At 40.5% G+C, this 24,071-nt stretch overlaps 1 protein-coding gene across 1 annotated transcript in view; it reads right to left on the reverse strand.

Moving 5' to 3' along the window:
• The window catches only part of STK26 (serine/threonine kinase 26), a 65,107-nt gene extending 56,801 nt beyond the window's left edge, over positions 1-8,306 (reverse strand). Inside the window, exons 1-2 of the mRNA XM_067724490.1 lie at positions 8,045-8,306; positions 7,792-7,942 (exon numbers count right to left, since the gene is read on the reverse strand). Of these exons, the coding sequence (XP_067580591.1) occupies positions 7,792-7,833 (42 nt within the window). The 5' untranslated portion in view covers positions 7,834-7,942; positions 8,045-8,306. The remainder of the gene's footprint in view (positions 1-7,791; positions 7,943-8,044) is intronic.
• Positions 8,307-24,071: the final 15,765 nt, after the last annotated feature.

Raw genomic sequence — 24,071 nt, forward strand, 5'->3', positions numbered from 1 at the left:
TCTTTTCCTCACTTTTTTATAAAACAGGTGAAAGGGGAAGAGGGGAAAAAATACCACTACGAACACACGATCTCTGTTACAAGGATCTTAAAGAAAGGTTGAGAAGTTTTTATCTGTAAACATCTTTCATGAGAAAAAGATAAAAACACAATGCCTTGGATTTCCTCAGCAGCACATTCTTGAAGGTACTTGATCAAAAAGGAGGAGAGTGGACATTTTTTAAAAGATAATTAGAATATTTTTAACTCTTACACCTAAGCTGTCTATAGTTTTGTTTACTCTAGTCCCCAGGAAGTATGAACCACAATTTTGTTCATATTTTGCTAGAATATCCAAAGCTGTCATACCAACGGCTAATCCAATATTTTAGGACACGAATTATTCTAATCCATGATCGTATGATAAACGAAGGAAAAGAAAGGCCAGCGGGCTGCTGTCAGAAGTATGCTGGAACAAGTCCAGAAAAGGCTGAGGGAGAGTATAGCTCTATCCCCAGTAAGGTAAATGCTGGTGAGAGGTAATGGGGAGAGACAAGCAGGAATAGAGGAGAAGGACGGGATCTGCTCTGCACTAGGTTTCCTGGTTTCTCTGAATGTGCATGTCAGAAGATCTGCTTGAAATATATGGGATTTGGGGGAGGGACAACAAAGAGGATGATGGGTAGAGTTGGCCAGCAATATGCTCTTCTGTTTTTAAATATAAATTTGAAGTCATTTTCCTATTGGAGAACTCTTCCTATTTCATAGGATTGTTGAGAGGAATTAGTTAATATCTTATTTAAATGTTTGCTTTCTGTGGTCCCTACCATATAACACCTTGGTCTAAAGTGGCAGATGACCAAATGAGAAATGTACATAAGATGGAATGAAAATTTTAGCTGTGCATATTTTATTGATTTTTGTTCTTTTAAAAATGAGTTACCTCATGGCATTCCTCCAGAGACATTGTTTTATATGTACCTGTGGTAGAAATTCTTTGGGTCTTAACTACAAGAAATGAAAAGGAGTTTGTTGCATCACACCTAATAATAGTGTTAGTTTTTGTTCTCCTAACTCTGCTTTCTAGCAACAAATGAGTAAAACCACGACTCTTTCAAAAGATACAATTCATTCAAAAATTATCACCAAGCAGTTTGAAATTCTACTATTATATTTCTTTTTAAAAGGCATTACTTCCTGTAACATGTGAACATCCATGGGAGAGGTCACATAGTGAGCCATTAATCAAAAACACCTTAATATCAGTGAAATGTATCAGATTCTTTCTAATGTGACGGCTGGGACAGAGAAGTAAAGAAGTTTCTTTTATTTATTTGTTTGTATATTTGGGGGACGGGGGAACAAAGGGAAGGAACAAGAGGTTATTTCTCCCAAAGCCATAAATTTGTCTGAAATCAGCCCTAGTTACTAGGAAAGCAATGAGGGCTCCTTTTTCTCTCAAAGGTCTTGCAAGATGAGAATGAGAGCTTCAGTGTGTGGACAGCTGATTAGTTACAAGTATATTTTGTTAGACCTATTACATGTAATATATTAAAATCATTTTACTAAGTATAAAATGTCTACATTGTACACACATAAATTAGCCTTCATGAGCTAGAAGAATTCAAGCATTACACAATATATTTACAGAAACAGAATGGAAAAAAGTCAGAAAAGTCTAGTCTATATGTACTGCACTCACTAGCCTACACTTTTACATATAATTCATACCTAACGGTATAAATAAAAGTAAGATACATGGTCCCTGCTTTCAAGAAATTTACAACCTAGTTTGGGAGACAAGTATAACATATATAATTAGGGAAAATCTAAGGCAGTATATAAATCAAGGACTGGACTGTCTGCTACTGACAAGGGATATAACAGGTGCTTGGAAATGGGAGTGATTTCTGTAGCCTGGAACATTCAGAGAAAGTTCATGGGGAAAGCAAGATGGAGACCTTGAAAATCAGGTAGCATTTGGCCAGTCAGTGATTGCTGAATTGCAACTGGCATGGTAGAACAAAAGGGATTTCTTGTTGGGGAGTAGAAATAACTAAGTACAGATCTGTAGAGAGGAGCCAGATAACAGAAAGTCTGGAAAGCTGAGCAGGAGACTTTGGGTCTGGTGGTGGTGGTATGTGTGTGGGTGTTTTGGGGGGGTGGGGAGGCTGGATTTCAATAGAAAAACATGGGTTGTCAAGCAGGAGTGAGAGGGGATAATGACAGTGTTTTCATGTGATTAGCCTAGCATTGTTCTGTAGGATGAACTGCCCACATACATCATAACACCTTTGATGAAGGAGTTCAAAATATACTCCACAGATGATAGCTAATTCATCCTAATAGCACTCACTGAGGCAAAGGAAATGCAGCTTTTATTATTCCCCATTTTGTAGATGATTTGCTCAAGGTCACTGAATAAATGAAAGGCAGAATAAAAAAACACAGTATCACAATGTTCAATGGTTCCTAGGTACCAGCTAAATTATATTCTCTCATTTTCTATAACTCAAGCAAGGGAGGTACATGATGGACATTTGTCCTCATGTGCCATTTTTAGACCCTCATGAGTGTTCAAGGCACATGTCCTACCATGCCCAATTCCTGTTTACTCTCCGTTCAGCCCCCAGCCTGCTTACCCCATACCCTGCAACTACCTCCAACTCTCCCAGCTCACAGTTGTCTTTGATTATTCTGTTTCAGCTGCTCTTCTGCCACTATCATTAGCATATTCAACATCTCTGAATATGCTTCCCACCAACGAGGACAATGGTTTGGCTTTATCTATGAGTGCAAGCATTGCTCTCTACCTCTTTCCACCTCAAATTGCAAAGGTGATCAGTCCTTTCAGAAGGTGGAAGGAAGGTAAGAAGCCTACATACTAGATTCTGACACCAAACTGAATTCTTTCTCCAATTTAGGTTTCATGATGAGAGTTAAATTAAGAAGTCCCCCCACCCCAGTTAACTCCTTCCCGATCCTGACACATTTTCTCATCCCTCCATGCTTTTTTTTTTTTTTTTTGCGGTACGCGGGCATCTCACTGTTGTGGCCTCTCCCGTTGCTCTGGATGCGCAGGCTCAGCGGCCATGGCTCACGGGCCCAGCCGCTCCGCGGCATGTGGGATCTTCCCGGACCGGAGCATGAACCCATGTCCTCTGCATCGGCAGGCGGGCTCTCAACCACTGCGCCACCAGGGAAGCCCCCCCCCCCATGCATCTTAAGTCACCCTTCCTTTTCTTACAAGCCAACCCTCCACCTATGCTTCCTGCCTCACAAGGGCCCTCACTTCCACATGCTCTCTGGCATTATGACCTTTCCCTCCTTGGTGGCTCCCACCCTTCAGTTTCAAGTAAAGAAACTGGCATATAGTAAATGCTCAGTAAATGTCTGATGAATGACCAGAGCTCCAGATCTATATCTTCAAGTATTCGCTGGACATTTTTAAAAACAGCTTTACTGAGGCATGTTGAGATACAAAAAAAATTGTACATATTTAATGTATACGATTTGATGGGTTTGGACATATGTATACACCTTTGAAACCATCACCACAATCAAGATAACAGACATACAGCTCTACATTTTTATTTTGTCATCCCACTGTTACCTCGAACTTCACAAACCTAGAACAGAAATCATTAATGTTCTACTGGATCTGGCTCTTCTCCCTGACTTTCCGATTTCTTTTGGATGTACCATAATTGTCCCAGTTGCCCATATTCAACATCACAAAGGCTTCGATTCTTCCTCCTGTAACTAGCTAATTACAAGTCTGGTAATTATATTTTCTACCTCATAGTACTAAGCATAGGGAAGGCAATCAGTCAATGCAAGGCCCATTACATCTGTACAGATATGAATACCTTGTTGAAATAGTCTCAGTAGATCAAACTGCCTCAAGTCTCTCAATCCTCCAGCTCATCCATTCAACCAATCTTAAGATTTCTCTTCCTATATACAACTTTGTTTGTTGAGCCTCCCTTACTTAGAAATGTTTAGTGGCTAGTCTGAAGGCCAAAACCCTTCCCTAGCATTCAAGAACCACCATAATCTGGACGCAGTCAAGTTTTCCAATCTTACCCCCTATTATTTCTCTAGTGTAATTCTTCATCATAGGTCAAGTGATTTTATCCGACGCTCAAAGATCGTGTGCGTGCACACACTTGCTCAGGGTATTTCCCTGCTTGGAAATGCCCTCCCCAATATGGATCCTAAAAATCCTTTGGGGGCAAGCCTTCAACTCTTCCAGTCAGCAACTTCTATTATAGAGTAAGTATCACAGATTTTGCATTATTTGATATTTCATGTGCTAGATTTATCTCCCCAACAACATTTTAAGATCTTTAAGGGCAGACATCATGTAGTATACTTCTGTATCCTTCCCAGAATCCAGTAACTAGGTTCACCAATGCAAGGCAATGTTTTCCAACTCTTAGATAAAAGTCTCCAATAAAGTGTTCATTAATCCTTAAACTTCATTTCCATATCACATCTCAAATAACAACCATTTACAAACTGTACCACCCTGATCATATTTAAAGATACATGAAGACTAATGTTTAAATTCTTTAGCAGGAAGTTTAAAAAATTCTTTCACAAAAGGCATAACACAAAGCATAACATAATAATACTTAGTACTCTAATTCAACATTTAACCTTATTCTCCCACCCACATTTTATGAAAGATTTAACACCCAATTTAGAACACTTGTCTTCATAAATACTAATGCAGGTTCTAAGGGGAAATATCTTAAGCTTAAGTATGATTTACAACTGAGAACTTCAAAGAAAAAACATGTTTTAAATCATTAAAGAGTAAATATTTGAGTGGAAAGAAACAGGTTTATTGGCTTATTTTTTTAAGTTGTGCTTTAAATATTTTTCAAGAGTTTAGCTCCTGGTATGGAAAATTAGTTATATACTAGAGAAGTAAGCACAAATTAAGTACCCAAAAAATTCATACCCTCCACATTTGGTGTAATATGGCAAAAAGGTCATTACCACAATATTAAGAAATATTAACAATATGAGTCTGAATAACTAATTCACAAGGAAGGGTTTGAACTGGACCAAATCCTGGGTTTTCTTTCGTCACTCCAAGTTTCTTTTCTATTTTAAACTAGTGGCAACAGAAATTTCTTTGTTTGAAAGTCAGGAATGCTGGAAGTCTTAAGTGATAGAACAGGTAGCTCGACTTCACGTCTCTCCTCAGGGGGGAGAAAAACACTGTGGATAAAGTAAATTTGTTTTTATTTCTGGAAAAATCATTTTTTCCATCAATCTTCATAATTCCCTAAAATAAACTGTTAAAAAGTTATAGGCCGGTCGACCACTTCACCCAGATTTGTGGAAATACTATACATGAATTTCAAGAACACATGGCTAACTCACGTTTTCTTACTACTCTATAGGTCTAAAAGTTGCCCCTCTTTCACAAAACTCGAGGAGAATTCTACAAGCTCGTGATATATTTCTGCATCTCATCTGCAATATTTTTAAACAAAAGAATAGTCAAAGTAGTCTAGGCTCAAGAGTCGCACTGCATGCCATCAAATTTATTTTTAGGATACTCCACAATTTTAAAAGTGGAAAACTTTTGTGTTGCACCAAATGCATAAGAACCACATATACAAAGAAAATGGAAATAAGAAGTTAAGAATTTACCATTTCATTCAGACAGAGAAAATGACAAATAAATATTCCTCTCCTCTTTTCTAATATTGAGATGATTGCCCTCCCCAAATCAGGGTAGACAAAGTAATCACAACTTTGGGCAGACATAAAGTGAAAAGCAGAATTTATCTTTCAAAATATGTGATTCACATTCTAAACCACCTTAATTAAGATTTTAAAATTCAAGAGATAGGGAACTCAGATAATGAAACAAAGCAGGGAGCCATAATAAATACTGAACAGCAAGCAGTTCCTACACCATATAAATCAAATAAAGACAAATCAAATAAGGACCAGAAACCATATAAATCAAATAAAGTCAAGACAAATGAAATAAAGACCAGAAACCATTTTCTCCTCAGCACACAGAGTTCCCCAGAATCACAAACTTGATGAACGGGAGGCACTCAATCTGCTGACGCACGCACGCAGGCAGCGCGTGCACACAATGGAGAGAGAAGTACCGAGACCCTCAGAGACAAACTACACATCCGTAACGTTCTACTCTTCACAGAATGGAAAGGAGAGCACGGTGGGAAAAATTTCGCACTTTCTTCCACATCAGACAGAGCAAAACTGTAGTTAGTAATGCAAATTACTAATTCTCTTGATATAATCAAAGGCAGAACTGAATGAATGGGGTGAGGGGCAGTGGCTGGGGGAAAGAGGGAGGGAAGGAGGGGGGTGGCGTGAGAAGAAGGAAGTTTGAGGCATTTTGTAAAGCTTGAATGGATCAACCTATAAAAAGGCCCTAATATTTCTCATTTCCCTTTTTCTTCCTTTCTTTTTTATTAACTACACAGCGACTTCCTGGGACTCAACCCAGACTTGCCCTATATTTAGCTAAAAGGCCTGGTGCTTAGGAGACACAGGCGTCCTAGGTCAGATATATGTCCGACACAAACGGTCCTTTTGGGGGAAAGTATTTTAAAAGTCCCCTTTTTTGTGTGACCATGCATCAAATGTAACCAACTGCTTTTTTAAAAAAATGAATTCCATTAATTAATTAGTAAACTGAGGCCCCAATCCATAGCACTTTGATTTCTACTAGAAACATAAGCTGTTTACTACTCTAAACATTTTTTCTGAACGTAGAAAAAGTTTGCTTTCACATTTTTAGAAGGTAATGAGGCTTAAGTGTTTCTAGTCTCTGACCTATTCATAAATAGGTTGTTTAGGCTGTCTAGCAAAGGAAAAAAAATAAAATGTGAACGCTTAAAAGTCAGTAAACTTGGATAACATTTAGTAGATAGCTTGAAATGCACCGATTTAAAAACATAACAGCATAAAAAGTGTGTGGCCATAGCTTATTTCTTCTTCAATAAAATGAAAATATAATGGGAGAGAGCTGGGAAGATGTCGAGTAAAAAGTTGGGTCCCAGGCAAGTAGTCCCTTGTTCAGGACAAAAAGCTTCCTTTAACCGCATTGCAACAGACCTCCTGTGGGAAAGGCAGGGGGCGGGGCGGGGGAGTCATCACCTCCGCTACTCTAACTTAGGACCCTGCATTTCTCACGCCACCCTATGGGCTGGACCAGGTTGGGGGAGCGAGATACAACTTGGCCCTGAAGCAGCAGCACCAAAAGGGGAAAAGAAGTCACCTCGCTCTTTGCTCTACGCATACAGGAAGAGCCCAATTCAAAGCCGCCACCACCGACACCCCGTTGCCTTGCTCCGCCCCAACTTGTGTCGTGTGTGTGTGTGTGTGTGTGTGTGTGTGTGTGTGTGTGTGTGTGTGTGTGTGTGAGGGGGGAGCACCACTTGCGTTTTACCCCACGATTTCCGAGACACCTCCATCTCTCCCAAGTTAAGTGCTCCCACCTCCAACCCCCAACCGCACCACGCTCAGCCGGCGCAGGTGTCTCGCTCCGGGCTATTTTGTGCACCCCCCCTCGCCCCCCAGCATCCCCACCTCGCCGCGCCCCCAGTCCCTCCGCGCCCGGCCGGCGCAGTGCACCACCTAGCTTACACGCCGGGAAACACTGAGAACGCTCTTCCCGGGTCACCTGGCCGGAGCGCCCGGCCCGGCTTCGGGGAAGCCCTGGGCCGCCTCTCGTCGCCCGTGCCCAGCGCGGAGCGCGCCCCCGGCTCCCGGGCAGTCACGTGGACGGCGGGGGAGGCCCGGGCGTCCTCACCTGCATCCCGGGCACTTGGACCGCCACCGGTGAGTGGGCCATGAAGGCGAAAGCAGCTCCGCGCGGCTTCGGCGGCGGTGGCGCCTTGGGCTCCGACTGGCTCCTCCTCCGGGGGTAGGTCGGCGGCCCTCCCAGGCTTTTCGACCGGGGCCTGGAAGGACACATACGAGTGGGGTTACGGGGCGGGTGGCGCGCGCGGCCCGGGGACGGGAGGTGGGCGGTCCGCGGCGCTGCTCCCCGAGACTCAGTCTACCTTTCTGGCGCCGGCCCGCCGCTGTGGCAGCCGCCTCAGCTGCTGCTCCCCCTACTGAACGCTGGGCACCGTGTGTGGCGGTGGCCGGGACCTGGGCTCGAGTGATGCCGCTCGTCTGCTCCTCGCCGCTTTAGGAAGAGGAGGTGGAGGCGCCCCAGCCACCCGCCTGCTCGCCGGGCCGGGGAGGCGGTTGGGGGCGGTTCCGCCGCTGGCCCTGCCTCCGCCCTGCAGCCGGGCGGTGTCAGGAGAGCTAAGGCTCCGCGCAGGGAAGGGGCTCGGCTGGGGTGGTTGGAGCCCGAGAGGAGGGAGGCTTTCCCGGCCCACGGAGAGGAGAACCCGCGGCCAGGGGGGCCTGGAACACGGCTCGGCCTGGAGAGAGAAGGGAAGAGTTCGGGTGACCCTCGGGGTCCGAGGGCGTCCCGGACGCGGCCACGTTGCAGGCAGGCGTGCAAGGGCTCGGGCACACGCGGCCTCGCAGAAGTCTTGAGTTGAAACTTGGCGGGTGTTGGAAGTCCTTCTTGACTCCCCGATCTGGTCGAGGGCGGGGACGCAGAGAGCCGCCAAGTCGGTGGACCCCTGCTCTTTCCCCCGCTTCGGGCCGGGCCACTGGGCGGGTCCGTGACCACTCTCCTCTTTCCGGATTCCCCGCCCCCAGACAGGCTTCAGGTGACTTAGAACTGAGGCTACCCCTACCTATCTCTTGGGCTGTCAGTTGGGGGGTTTGGTGAGGGCGACCAGACTGGGGCTTCTCTTCATCACAAGTTCTGCACATGTAAGAGAGAGGGAAGTTGGAAAACAGATGGTACATCGGCAGAAAAATTAATGAGGAAATAGAGGCATGGGAAATGAGATTGGGTCATTAGATGGGCGTATTATTGAACTCAGCATACACAGCAGTGGTTTTAGCAACTCCCTGCCTCCACCCCATTTGAAGTTTCACTCCAGCAGGGAGACAGGCTCTTTTAAGAATAACCTAACAATAACAACCGCTATAATAATAATAGCAATTATGGTCATCTCATTATGAAGGAACCTTTGAGAACCCACAAGGGGTTGTAATATGTAATACAAGTGCCAGTTTAAAATGAGGATGGAGTTCCCTAACTTGCAGGTTGTTGTAGGTCTGTACCCAACACAGTGTTGGGACTCCGGCAGACAATAAATGTTTCTCTTGTTCCTTTAGAATCTGTCTCCAAAGATAGCAAATTATTGTTATCACTATAGTTATTGTTAATGGGTGCCATTTTCTTTGTGCCAGGGACCATTAAGTGCTATGTATATGTTACCTTATTAAATCTTTACAAGGGTCCCCTGAGGTCACATTGCTTTTCTTCCATTTTGCAGAAATGCAGAAAAAGGCTCAGTGAGGTTAAATAATTTGAGCCAAATATCACATAATTAAGAAGTGGTAGGGCTGGGAATTCAAACCCAGGTCCTTCTAACTTTTAAGATCTGTTGTCTTAGCAACTGTCAAGTAGTATACAAAATAGTGTTGTTAACTATAAGTCACCATGCCATACATTACATCCCCAGAGCTTAGTAATCTTCTAACTGGAAGTTTGAACCCTTTGACCACCTTCACCTACTTCCCCCATCACCCTCCCCTGGCAACCACCAATCTACTCTCTGTTTCTATAAGTTTGGTATTTATTTAGATTCCTCATATAAGTGAGATCATACAGTATTTGTCTTTCTCTGTCCGCCTTATTTCACTTAGCATAATGTCCTCAAGGTCCAACCATGTTGTCACAAATGGTAGGATTTCCTTTTTTATTGCCAAATAACATTCCATTTCATGTATATACACCACATTTTCTTTATCCATTCAGATGGCAAAGGATATCATCCTCAAGTCCAGGCCCTCACCACTTCTAAACTGATGATAGGCCACAATCCAGTCTCTATTTCCCACCAGCCCAGTTCACACTTAATGCCAGCTTGACCAGAAACCTGCAGTGCCATCTAAACTTTAATGTCCATAGAAATTCCCTGGGATATTTTTAAACTGCAGATTTTGACTTAGCAAGTTTGGAGTGGCCCAAGATTCTGCATTGCTCTCAATTTCCCAGGTGGTGCATATAGTGCTGATTCTTAGACCACACTTTGAGTAGCAAGGGTCTGAATCAAGCTCCATCATTTAAGGCTCATCTCAAGTCCCACCCCCACTGACTCTTCCTCATTGATCGAAGCCCTCCTTCAAGCTCCTCCTATTGCATGTTGGTGGAAGCAGCACTCACATTGTAGTTCTTTCTTTTTTTTTTTTTTTTTTGCGGTATGTGGGCCTCTCACTGTTGTGGCCTCTCCCGTTGCGGAGCACAGGCTCCGGATGCACAGGCTCAGCGGCCATGGCTCATGGGCCCAGCCGCTCCGCGGCATGTGGGATCTTCCCGGACCGGGGCATGAACCCGTGTCCCCCGCATTGGCAGGCGGACTCTCAACCACTGCGCCACCAGGGAAGCCCAGTTCTTTCTTCTTATTTCATGCATTTCATTTGCTTCTCTTACGTAAGAATTATTCAGATAGAATGTCAGCTTTCTGAGGGCAAGATTTTTGTCGGTTTTGTTCATTGCTGTATCCTCAGAGCCTAGAACAGTGTATGGCACATAGGAAGCCCTCAATAGATATTTGTTGAATGAATGGATGGATGGATTTCCTTTGAACTCTTCACTGAGGTTGGCATAGTGCTAGTTGGTATAGTGTTTTATTGATGGCCTGGTTTAACTCCTAGGCACTGCTCTTGCTGAATCTTTAAATTGTTCACTTTACTATATGTTACATCTTTCTTTTTTTTGTCTCCTAAATTATTTTCCATTACTTTAATTTCACAACTACCTAAGAGCAAGTTGTGTAATTTTAATAAATAAGGTAAGCATATCTAAGAAGTGATTTTTCTTGACATGGTTCTGGGCCAGAGTTATGTAAGCCTGTGGAAGACTGAATGGTAAATTTTGAGACCTGAACTATTGAGAAATTTCCTTAAAAACACTGCTTTTGAGATCTTAGTGAACTTTCTGATCTTTCTTTAGGTTTCCTGCTATTAAATAAACTGTTGTTGTTATTATTGATAGAGATCACTTGAGCTTTTATATGGAGTTCCTTGTAGTTTGCTTATGCTTTTTCACGTGTCTGTTTCTTAATTTAAACAAAATGACAAGAAATTCAAATATGCTTTTGTTATTCCCCCCAAAACGGCACTTGAATATTTTTACTCCAAAATGTCAGCCTAGAATCTAATAACATATTACAATGTGTTCCCACAGCTTGAGGGGAGACACCACATCTTATGTTCTGAGTAGCCGCATAGAGTGTGACATAGTGTATCAGATCGGATTTGGTACCTGCTTGATTGATATGACCTGAGTGGGTATGAATACTTAATAACCACATAAATAAAGCAAAATTATATGCAGATTAAGCAAAGTCAGTGAATTCCAAGTTAGACTGTACCCTTGAACCCAATAAGAGTTACTCATTTAAATTTACAATCTGTGGCTTCGGTTTCCTGACATTTGTCATACCCTCAATATTAAATATTTAACTTTTCCCACATTTATAAATATTTACTGAATGGACTGGGTTCATAGCTAAAGTGTAGGTAGACAGAAATGGCCAAACTTTAATTTAGGCAATAGTGAGGTAATGCATTAGGGCCATGGTTCTCAAACAGGAGCAAATTTGCTTCCTGGAGACGTTGTTGGTTGTCATGAATTGGGGGGAAGGGTGCTAGTGGTAGTGGGTAGGGGCCAGAGATGCTGCTAACCATACTCCAATGCACAGGGCTGCCCTCACAACAAAGGATTAGCCTGCCCAAAATGTCCATGGTGCCAAGGTTTGAAACACCATGCTCTATACTCTTTGCATTAGGGTTTACTAACCAAGTGACAGACTTTTTTTTTTAAGTTTTTTTTGATGTGGACCATTTTTTTTAAACGTCTTTATTGGAGTATAATTGCTTTACAGTGGTGTGTTAGTTTCTGCTTTATAACAAAGTGAATCAGCTATACATATACATATATCCCCTCCCTCTTGCATCTCCCTCCCACCCTCCCTATCCCACCCCTCTAGGTGGACACAAAGCACCAAGCTGATCTCCCACATATCTCGCGGCCAAAAAACCAAAACATAAAACAGAACCAATGGATGTGGACCATTTTTAAAGTCTTTACTGAATTTGTTACAATATTGCTTCTGTTTTATGTTTTGGTTTTTTGGCCGCGAGGCATGTGGGATCTTAGCTCCCCAACCAGGGATCGAACCTGCACCCCCTTCATTGGAAGGCGAAGTCTTAACCACTGGACCGCCAGGGAAGTCCCATAACAAGGTAACAGACTTAAGAATCCTTGTTCCCTGAAGATTTTAGTTCAATGTGGTGGCTGGGGCTAAAACAAAGAAACAAACAATCCCACAAGATATTGGGCCACATCAAGGGGGTACCGGAAACAAAGCAGTATTTTTATGCCACCTTTGTGTAGACCATAGATTATCTTCCCCCAAAGAGTGAATACTACTTAATGAAAAATACTATTGAACAGAAAATAACCTTAAGCAAAATTTAATGATTTGTGTTAAAAAATGTAATCATGGAGCATGTTCTAATGTACCGGGCATTACCTAGGAGCCTTCAAATATGTTACCTCATCGAGATAAATTTGACCTCTTACTCCACTTTATAAAATTTAAAGGTAGGGTTTCACATTTTAGACTGTCACATTTTGAGACTCATCACTACATTAAAATGTATAAAGTGCATATATGTCTGAAGTGTAAGAGAAGTTGATATAATTATCTGAATTTCTTTCAATTATCTGAATATTTGAAACTAAAGGAAATTATCTGGGTAATTCTAGAACCTCACCATCCAGTGATAGGAATATTTTGATTTAAGCTACTAGACTCTATTGATATTTGGAAATATAACATTCAAAGGTTCTTTTCTTTTCTTTTTCTTTTTTTTACAAAAGCATACGTGATACTGTAACTCTCCTCTTTACTTTACTCTCTGTGGGTATCAAATTGGAAAGCACGAAATAATAGTTCTTGCAGATGTTGTAACCTCGCTGTTGTTCCAGCAAAGCATCCCAAAGAAAAACATATTGAATCAATTCTTGGTCAAGGAGCATTAAACCTGTGTAATTGCTTAATTCTGCTAAATAACCTTGCACCTTTGGGGGCTCGCACAGTACTCTGCCATAGTATTATTTATAACAAAAAACCTAGCATTTAAGACTCAGCACAGCTGAATTTTCTTGCTAGCTTTACTTCCTGACACTACTGAGGGGAGTAGAGCAACGGAGGAGGTGGGTGGAAGCAGATGCTGCTTAAGCGGTTTCCTGCTTAGAACATTTCTTTACATGTACGCTTACTCACTTTGCAATATTTGCATTTAAGTATGAAAAGAATTGAGCTCATTACTTCTTGCCTTCACCAATTGGTTACAGTACTGAGAGGCAGATGTGGCCCGAACAATTTCATTCACATGTAGAGGTAGGAGTCGAAAGATAGCACGATAAGAAATAACTTCCTGGTTCTAGTTTTGCTGCCTGCCTTAACTCTCACACAATTGCACTGTTGATCTTTAGATGGCTTAGACCCAAGGTGAAGGCCCTCAGAAGCCTGCCGGCACTCACTCACAGTCTCCTCAATGATGACAGACCACTGCTTGCTGTACCATTCGTCCTATAATTGAGGTTTGTGTTGCCATAGGGGTACATGAGGAGACTGGGGAGTTTCTTAGGAGAGATTCTTTGGGAGACTAGGCTCCTTGTAATGAAGTCAGGTAACTTCTTTGTATTCTCCAGAGTGCAGTTTTTAGTCACAGGAGAACCATTCATGTGTTACCATGAAATGATGCTAGACAACCAATTTGGGTGATACTTTTCCCCTCAGAATTAACTTTTTTACATGTATTGAATTGACCACTTGTTCTTTAATTTGTACGTTTCTCAAGAAACAGTTCTAGTCTAAGGTGGCAGTTAAAAACAGGAAAAACAAACTGGCAGTTGAGACCGAATAGGAAGTGACTATGCCATCAGCTCACACTGAGGAAAAGGAAGTTGTTGCCAGGACCTCTAAGAAAGGCAGTTGTGTAAAATTACCCTTCAACTTGCTTGCTAAGGTTCTGTCACCCTGTGGTAAAAGCTCCCATAGTTTTGTTACATCTGTACTCAAGAGAACATGAACAGAACTGGAGAATAGCAGGCAGCCCTTGCAGGACTGTTATCAGGGACTACCAGAAGTTTCTGGGGCAGAAACTCAACATTGTAGACAAGCAGAGCTCCCTCTCTACTCATTTTTTTTTCTGTGCCAAATAGATATTTTAAGATTAGTTAAAATTCAGTATGTTCCACCGTGAGGCCCACTAGAAGGGTCCAACTATAGACTGCAACAGGGGATTTTTGCTGAGAAATCGAAGGCAGAACGTTTTCTTATACTTTTACTTGGGCCCCAGAGCCAGGCTAGGCCACACCACCTTACCCTTTTTCCTTTAGTTTCTCTTCCCTTCTTTGCTTTCTCACATATTTCTCGAGCACAGTACCAGGAACTGTGCTTAAGTGCTGGGAATACAAAGAAATGCAAGGAGTTTGCTTTCTTGCAAAAAATACAATACAAAAACAAGAATCACTCAGTAACCTTTAAAAATTGTATAAAATTTAAAAAAATAAATAAAAAACAAGGAGCACTCAAAGTGATGTATAATGATAGTAGCAATAGAATTTTTAAAACTGTTACAGCAACTGGCACCAGAGAGCAGTTCATTTTACCTGCGTAGATCCTGGAAGGCTTCACAAAGAAGGTGATATTTGAGCTACGCCTTGAAAAATGGGTAGAGAATTGGGAAAAGGGAGTGGAGAAGAAAGGGGATTCCACATAGAAGGAACAGCATGAGCAAATGCCTAAGCGAGGCATGTGTATTCCCATCACCTGATGACCTGGTTAAAATACAGATCCTGTGCTCCATTTGGACAGATTCTGATTTTGAAGGTTTCAGATGAAGAAAGGGCATTTGTATTTTATTTAAAAAAAAAAAACACTCCCCAGGTGATTATGATGCGTCCTCTTGGTTATGAACCACTAACTTAGAGGAATGACAAGCTTTCTTTGAGGACGAGCTGGTAGTTTGGTCTAACAGGCAGAGGCCTGTTACATGAGGCATTCCCAGCAATGAAGTTGGAAGGAGGAATGGGGGACAGACTGTGAGGCTTGTCTGCCATGCTAAAGACTTTGGACTTGATCCCATAGGCTCCCAGGAGTACTGAGCGGTTTTAAGGAAGAGAGGAATTTGCTCCAGATTTGTATTTTTTTAAAAAACTCTCTATTTAGTACATAAAAGACAGATTGGATATAGGAGAGACTGGAAGCAGAGGGACCTATTAAGATGCTATTAGGAGGCCATTGTAAAAGTACAAGAGAAGAATTGAACTAAATTAACGGCTGTAGAATAAAATACCTAGGAATAAACCTACCTAAGGAGACAAAAGACCTGTATGGAGAAAACTATAAGACACTGAAAGAAATTAAAGATGATACAAACAGATGGAGAGATATACCATATTCTTGGATTGGAAGAATCAACATTGTGAAAATGACTATACTACCCAAAGCAATCTACAGATTCAATGCAATCCCAGTCAAATTACAAATGACATTTTTCACAGAACTAGAACAAAAAATTTCACAATTTGTATGGAAACACAAAAGACCCTGAATAGCCAAAGCAATCTTGAGAAAGAAAAACGGAGCTGGAGGAATAAGGCTCCCAGACTTCAGACTATACTACAAAGCTACAGTAATCAAGACAGTGTGGTACTGGCACAAAAACAGAAATATAGATCAATGGAACAGGATAGAAAGGCCAGAGATAAACCCATGCACTTATGGTCAACTAATCTATGACAAAGGAGGCAAGGGTATACAATGGAGAAAAGACAGTCTCTTCAGTAAGTGGTGCTGGGAAAACTGGACAGCTACATGTAAAAGAATTAAATTGGAACACTTCCTAACACCATACACAAAAATACACTCAAAATGGATTAAAGACATAAATGTAAGGCCAGACACTATCAAACCCTTAGAGGAAAACATAGGCAGAACACTCTATGACATAAATCACAGAAAAATCCTTTTTGACCCACCTCCTAGAGAAATGGAAATAAAAACAAAAATAAGCAAATGGGACCTAATGAAACTTAAAAGCTTTTGCACAGCAAAGGAAACCATAAACAAGATCAAAAGACAACCCTCAGAATGGGAGAAAATAGTTGCAAACGAAGCAACTGACAAAGGATTAATCTCCAAAATATACAAGCAGCTCTTACAGCTCAATATCAAAGAAACAAACAACCCAATCCAAACATGGGCAGAAGATCTAAATAGACATTTCTACAAAGAAGATATACAGATTGCCAACAAACACGTGAAAGGATGCTCAACATCACTAATCATTAGAGAAATTCAAATCAAAACTACAATTAGGTATCACCTCACACCAGTCAGAATGGCCATCATCAAAAAATCTACAAACAGTAAATGCTGGAGCGGGTGTGGAGAGAAGGGAACCCTCTTGCACTGTTGGTGGGAGTGTAAATTGATACAGCCACTATGGAGAAAAGTATGCAGGTTCCTTAAAAAACTAAAAATAGAACTATCATATGACCCAGCAATCCCACTACTGGGCATATACCCTGAGAAAACCATAATTCAAAAAGAGCCATGGGGCTTCCCTGGTGGCGCAGTGGTTGAGAGTCCGCCTGCCAATGCAGGGGACACGGGTTCGTGCCCCGATCTGGGAGGATCCCACATGCCGCGGAGCGGCCAGGCCCGTGAGCCATGGCTGCTGAGCCTGCACATCCGGAGCCTATGCTCCACAACAGGAGAGGCCACAACAGTGAGAGGCCCGCGTACCGCAAAAAAAAAAAAAAGCCATGTACCAGAATGTTCATTGCAGCACTATTTACAATAGCCAGGACATGGAAGCAGCCTAAGTGTCCATCAACAGATGAATGGATAAAGAAGATGTGGCACATATATACAATGGAATATTACTCAGCCATGAAAAGAAACGAAATTGAGTTACTTGTAGTGAAGTGGATGGACCTAGAGTCTGTCATGCAGAGTGAAGTAAGTCAGAAAGAGAAAAACAAATACCATATGTTGACACATGTATATGGAGTCTGAAAACAAACAAACAAAAAAAGGTTCTGATGAGCCTGGGGCAGGACAGGAATAAACATGCAGATGTAGCAAATGGACTTGAGGACACGGGGAGGGGGATGGGTAAGCTGGGACGAAGTGAGAGAGTAGCATGGACATATATACACTACCAAACGTAAAATAGATAGCTAGTGGGAAGCAGCTGCATAGCACAGGGAGATCAGCTCGGTGCTTTGTGTCCACCTAGAGGGGTGGGATAGGGAGTGTGGGTGGGAGGGAGACGCAAGAGGGAGGGGATATGGGGATATATGTGTACGTATAGCTGATTCACTTTGTTATACAGCAGAAACTAACACACCATCGTAAAGCAATTATACTCCAATAAAGATGTTAAAAAAAATTGTATGAAAGGAATTCTGGCTAAGGACAAAGTTGTTAATAAAAGAGTCATCTTTTGTAATTTAAACAACTCTGAAATTCAAAAATAAAAATAAGAATTATGGGGAGAAAAAGAGAAGCACATGTGATCAACAACAGTTTTATCATATTCTGTATTATATTATTATGATGTACAAATCAATAACTTAATTAAACATTGATACAATTAAATTTTTAAAATTAATTAATTAATTAATGGCTGTGAGAATGAAGAGGAAGGGATAGATTCCAGAAATAATTTGGAGGTGAAATAAACAGCATTCAGTTGATTGGATGTGGACAGGACCAGAGGGAGAGGTTTAAAATGCCAGAGACATCTAGCTTAGAGAACTGGGTAAGCGTTGATGCCTGCAACTGAGCCAGGGCATACAGAAGGAGGACCAGGTTTTGGGGAAAGATAAGGAGTTTAGTTTGGATACACTGAGTTTGAGGTGCCTGTATGACATTTAAGTGGAGATGTCTAGAAGGCAGTTGAAAGTAACAAGAGGTCAGATTGCAAATACACATCTGAGAATTGCAAAGAGAAATGCTTTGTAACCTCATGGCGAGGTGTCAATAGAGGGCATAAAAAATAGAAATCAAGTTGGACCCATTCACCTCCTATTTAGAAAATCACTTCTTGAATAATTTTTCTATGTTTTGGTCTGGTTAAATGCTGCCTGTGCCTACTGACATTATATCTATCTCAAAAAGTATACTATTTTCTTCAGAGTAATGATTGTTAATCTCATGTCTATAAGATGGTATTACTAAATATTTCTGCTGTGTCCCTGCATGCGTAGATTGCCTTTTGAATGCATGATAATGACAGTAAAGAAAGGAATGGAGCAAAGGACAGAAATGATGTGAAGAGATCTGAATGCTATGTTGCCAGGTTTTCTGGGATGGTTTTCTTGCATGCAACTGTAAAATAGATTATTGTGCGCCAGAACGGTTTGTATTATATTTCCCCTCCTACACTCAAAAGAAAATGAGGTGGGAGATGACATGCATGCCTGGTTTCATGAGGCCAAGTCAGTGTCTTCTACAATAGAAAGAAAAACAGGAACAATTTATTGCAATCTAAAGCACAGATTACTGGCAAAGTCATGATGTTTGCCTGCTGTGAAAGTGCACAGCAACCTTAGTTAATACTGCTTCAATTTTTCAGAATCATTCATGCCATTCTGGTTCTTCCATTCTTTCTGTGCTATTGACCTTTTATGAAACTTCACACATCCCTATAGTTTACCATATGTGAAGGTAGGCATTCAAGTGGCTAAATGCCAACTTGAAATTCACATAGATAAATCATGCTTTTCATATAAATTGTGAAAATAGTGGTAGACATTTACAATCTGAGATCATGAAAGCAGACACAAACAGAGTATATTTTAAATGTTTTGTACAATGCATTTTATTATGTGTTTGGGTTTTTCTCAGGTGTTACAAGAAACTGAAATATACCAGCTCTTAAATTTTAAAGTAACTTTTGCATCTGACAATATACAGATTCCTGCTATGCAAATATAGAGAAATGAGTGCTTACTAAGTTGTGAAGGATGGATTTAGTTCATGAAACATATACTATAAAGAGATTATTTTCTTCTTTTTTTGCCAGACTCTCAAAGCATAAAAAGGTTATTGCTGTATGGAAAGGTCACTTGTATGAACAATGACAAAAGAAACTGTGTCCGGGTTGTAAAATGCTGGGTTGTTGAATATGTTTCCTACTAGAAAAAAAAAAAAGTAAGGTAATCAATGTGAGAATGCATAACAATACACTTCAATATCACTCTTCTACTTTGGCTCTGCACATAGTAAATTAGGTATAAAGTAGTTCTTTCATTGTCCTTTTTAAAGCAAGAAGCTCAAGCCAAAGTCATATTAATGTAAATTGAGGAATTAAAGCTATTATTTATATAGTGCTTACTATTATTTATATAGTGTCAGGCATGGTTGCAAATTATATATACACCCACGTAATCCTCAGCATGACTCCATGAGCTAGGTACTACTATCATAATGTCGTTCCCATTTTACAGTTGATGAAACTGAGGCACAGAGAGATTAAGTAACTCATCCAAGGTAGGGCTGGCAGATAAAGTACAGGATGCCCAGTTAAATTTTAATTTTAATAAGCGACGAATAATTCTACATGAGACATGTACTTAAAAAGTATTATTTTCTGAAATTCGAATTCAACTGGCTGTCCTGCTTTTTTATTTGCTAAATTTGACAACCCTACCAGCCAAGGTCATATAGTTATTAAGGAGTGGAGCCAGAATTTGAACCCGGGGAGTGTGACATCAGAATTCATGCTCTTAACCACTATGCTTTTACTGGTTATAAGGAATGCAGGGTAGAGTGCTTTATTATCTATATGAGGAATATTGAAAAATATCATGACTCATGAATACCTCACGGGCAGGATCATAGATTTATAAGTTTGAATTTATTTCAATTTACTCTAATTGTTACTATTATTTGGGCACAGTATTTATAGTGAGACTTTTTGTTCTAAAACTAATAAGACCTATAACATTTTTGAACTAATTTTTTCTTCAGTGCTCTCCAAGGAGAGAGACTAAAGAAAAAGTGTGATTCAGTGTGATGTGTGGAATTAACTGATCAGTACTGTTATTCCAAACACCTTACTCTTCCTTCAGAAAGCAGCTTCGTGTTGTTTATAAAGAGTAAGAGCTTTTTAAAAGAAAAATATGTGATATATTTACTCACACCATTTTCTTCTCTCTTCTTTTGATATTTTTACTCTAGAATAGATAAAGGGGCATCAACTTTTTGCAGGGTAATGCAATTTAATGGAAGAAACCTGGGCTTTGGAGCCAGACAGACCTTATTGGCTGTGCAAACTTGATGTCTGAGCCTCATTTTCCTCATCTAGGAAACGGGGATTATTAATGCCTCTTTCAAGTGGTGATGATGAGGCTTAAATGAGATAATGAACATACACCGCTCTAATGTGGTATCTGATACAGAATTGACACTTTACAAATAGTGGTAGTTCCTTTCCCCTGTACCTCTGCCTCTTCCCCTGAGCCTCCACTACTGTCAGCAACCCTCATGAATCTTTGAAAATCTTCTGCTTATTTATGAAAGCATTTTGACTTGCCCAGAGGTTACATAGCAATCAGGGGTAGAGTCAGGTGGAATCCAGAGTGCGTAAAATGTTTTTCTTCTTTTTGTGATTTGTTTGAATCCCTAAAATGTTTAGTTTAGAACAGAAGACTGCAGTGTGATTTCTGCTCTTAGAAATCCATTGTGAGGATTTTGGAGGTGCTCTTTTTCCCCCCTACATTGAGAATGTTCTTAGAGTTTCAGAGTGGGGTTTATATACTTCAGTTTCATGGGGAAAGTCACCAGGGACATCTCTGAGGGACACAGAGAGGCACAAAAAGAAATGGCAAGAGCAGGGAAATGATGTCATTAAAGCATTTTCCTGTGTATACATGTGTACACGCATGTGTGTTGAAGCACGAGGTGGTGATGTGTGATGAGGGAAAATACAAAAGTTACTATAATAAAATCAGATGCAGTTATGGTCAAATACAAAGTCATTATAATATTGAAAAAAAATCAATTCGGGAAGGTGCTATACAGTGTACTAAGTAAGAACATGGACTGTGGAGCCAGACTACTGAGGTTCAAATCCCAGTCTTGTTTACGTACTAGCTCTGTGATCTTCAGCAAGGTGTTTAGTTTTCTGTACCTCAGTCTCCTCATCTGTCAAATGTGGGTAATAAAAATACCTATCTAATCGAGTTTACTTAAGACCTTAAATATGTGCTATTTTTCCTTTAAACATTTATTGAAGTATGCCATACATACAGAAAGTTGCACAGATCATGTGCTGAACAGCTCAATGAAATTCCACAAAATTAACACACTCATGTATCTGTCACCCAGATCAAGAAACAGAACGCTACCCACACCCCAGAAGTCTTCTTGATGCCCTCATCCAGTCAATACCTCCTCCAGCCCCAATGTGTCCATCTCCGTGTCTACAAACCTTGTGGATTCATATTTTCTACCTTTGAACTTTAAATGAGGATCTATGTGATGTGCTTAGAACAGTGCCTGGCACATAGTAAACACAATATAAGCTTTCCAAAGTGATTTTAACCATAACAAGAAAGAAGGTATGTTTTGGGGGTAAAATTCTTAATAGGAATAAGGAAATCAAAAGCAAACTTGTGAGCTAAAGGAAATGACAAAGTTAAATATAACAAGCTTCTTTAAAAAATATTAGAGTTCTGGAAAACATTTTGTTTCTATAAATTATATCTATTGTGTATTCCATGGTAAGAAAAATACATTCCATTTGAGACATCAGAGAGAACATATGCCCAAACATTTTAACACAATCCAGAATAAGATTTTTATTCAAATTGTTAAAAGATTAATAAATGAAAAACGAGTTTGGCAGAAGCCTTTTCGGGCCTCAGTGTCCTCATTGTAAAATGAAGACAATTGGTCCATCTCTAAGGTTCTTTCCAGCACTGACATTTAATGATTATATTTAAAAAATTTCTTAAAAAGCACAATCTGGAAATCTCCAAGCCACTGTTTTATAGACAAATAATAAATCTAGAGTCACAGTTAAACATCACCTTTCAGAAGAAAGGCAGCAGAGTTTCTATGAGAGAAAATCATGTCTGATTAATCTATTAGCACTCAAGAGAGTAAATAACGTTATGGACAAGGAGAAACCAGGGGATAGGATCTACACAGACTTTTTAAAAATCTTTTGACAGGCTTCCATACTGTTGACATTTTTGTTGCTGTTAAATGAGTCCCTATGGGACTTGGGGAAACATTTTGCCATGGAAGGTGAGCTAACTTACAGAATGAAATGGAGAATAGGAAAAAGTGGGTGCTTCTCTGGATGGAGAAGCGTCAGCATTAAGATTCCCATGGTCCCAGGCTTATTTAAATGTTATAAGTCGTGTAAAATAAGGTGTACACAGTGGTATTTCTGTGTTTGTAGCTGGCGCTAAGCTCTTCTCAGTAGTGAAGTGGTAAGCCAACATAGGATAAATTGCAGGAAGATGTCTCAAAATTGGGGGAGTAAGAAAAAGAAACAATAGATTACTTCAGCAAGGTAAAGCATTTACAGAAAAAAATTCCTAACTATACAATACGAATAATAAGATCTGTTGTTACTTGTGGCTCTGGAAAGAGACCCAGGAGTTGTAGATATTTCTAGAACAATTTCAGCTGACTGTGCCATTTTGGCTGGAAAGGTCAACAAAATGCTGTGCGTCAATAGAAAACAAACTAGAAACAGAATAACACATTATCCTATTTTTGAAAAAAAAATTTAAACCTTCTACAGCCACATCTGGAGCAGAATATTTAATTCTGGGGGTTTTAATTTAAGAAAGGCAAAATGTACCTCAAGGTGGTATAGAGATGGGCAGCAAGAATGAAGGAGTGAGAAGGAGCTGTACTGAGACAGACTCAGTGTTAGGATTCTTTAACCCAAAAGGATGAAGATAGAGGCAACGGCCAAAGTTCACTAATAGTGCTTATTTAGTACTCACTATGTGCCTGGCACAGGTCTTAGCACTTGACGTTTACTGAATCATTCAATACCTATTAACCCTATAACATAGGTCCCACTATTATCCTCATTATAAAAGCATCATGAAGGATATGTACAGAGTAAATAGTGATCAAAGCTATTCACTGGCTAGAGCTCAGCACAGACCTTAAACCTCAAAAGAGTCAAATCCAAGACAAGCAAAAGGAAGTGAGACTTTACACAGTGGGCAGTAAAACCTAGGGAACTCACCACCTAAAGCAACAGTACAAGTTGAGCTGAAAAGAGATTCCAAGAAGGATTTAGACTATATTTATAGAAGATAAAACCAAAATAGCTTATGAAGAGAATCTTGTGAAATGTCCTTAACCTTTGAGGTTGTCATAAATGAGGACAGCCACACCCTCTCTCCTACTGCCAACGTGTGTCTGAATCCCCCTGTACAAATTCTGGGCTGGATGGGCCAGAAATTTGGCCAAGTGTGGCTTTTCCTTTTAATTATGATGTAAGTAGGGGAATGGTACATGAATTCCCTGTGGGTATTTCAAGATGATTGTAATTTATACTATACTTGAATGTTTTCATTGATAACTTAAACTACACATAATCCTATTTTAAGCAAAGCTTTGCCCTGTAGAAATGGATCTTTTTCAAAAAATTACGTGCAGAAGAATGAATTGCCACACAGGAGCAGGTAGAGGGTTTTTGCTTTAATATCCACCCTCTAGTCAGTGTTTATTTTGGGTTATTTCATGCCCATATATCTTAAAGATATTACATTTCAGAGAAAATACATTGCATGCAAGGAAAAACAAAAAAAATAGCTGAAAAGAATATCCCTCTGTAAAAACCCTCCCATGAAAACTTACATAGTACCTTCTCTGTCACATCAGTCCT

This window comes from Pseudorca crassidens, chromosome X, assembly GCF_039906515.1.
Source record: "Pseudorca crassidens isolate mPseCra1 chromosome X, mPseCra1.hap1, whole genome shotgun sequence".
NCBI classification, from domain to species: Eukaryota; Metazoa; Chordata; class Mammalia; order Artiodactyla; family Delphinidae; genus Pseudorca; species Pseudorca crassidens.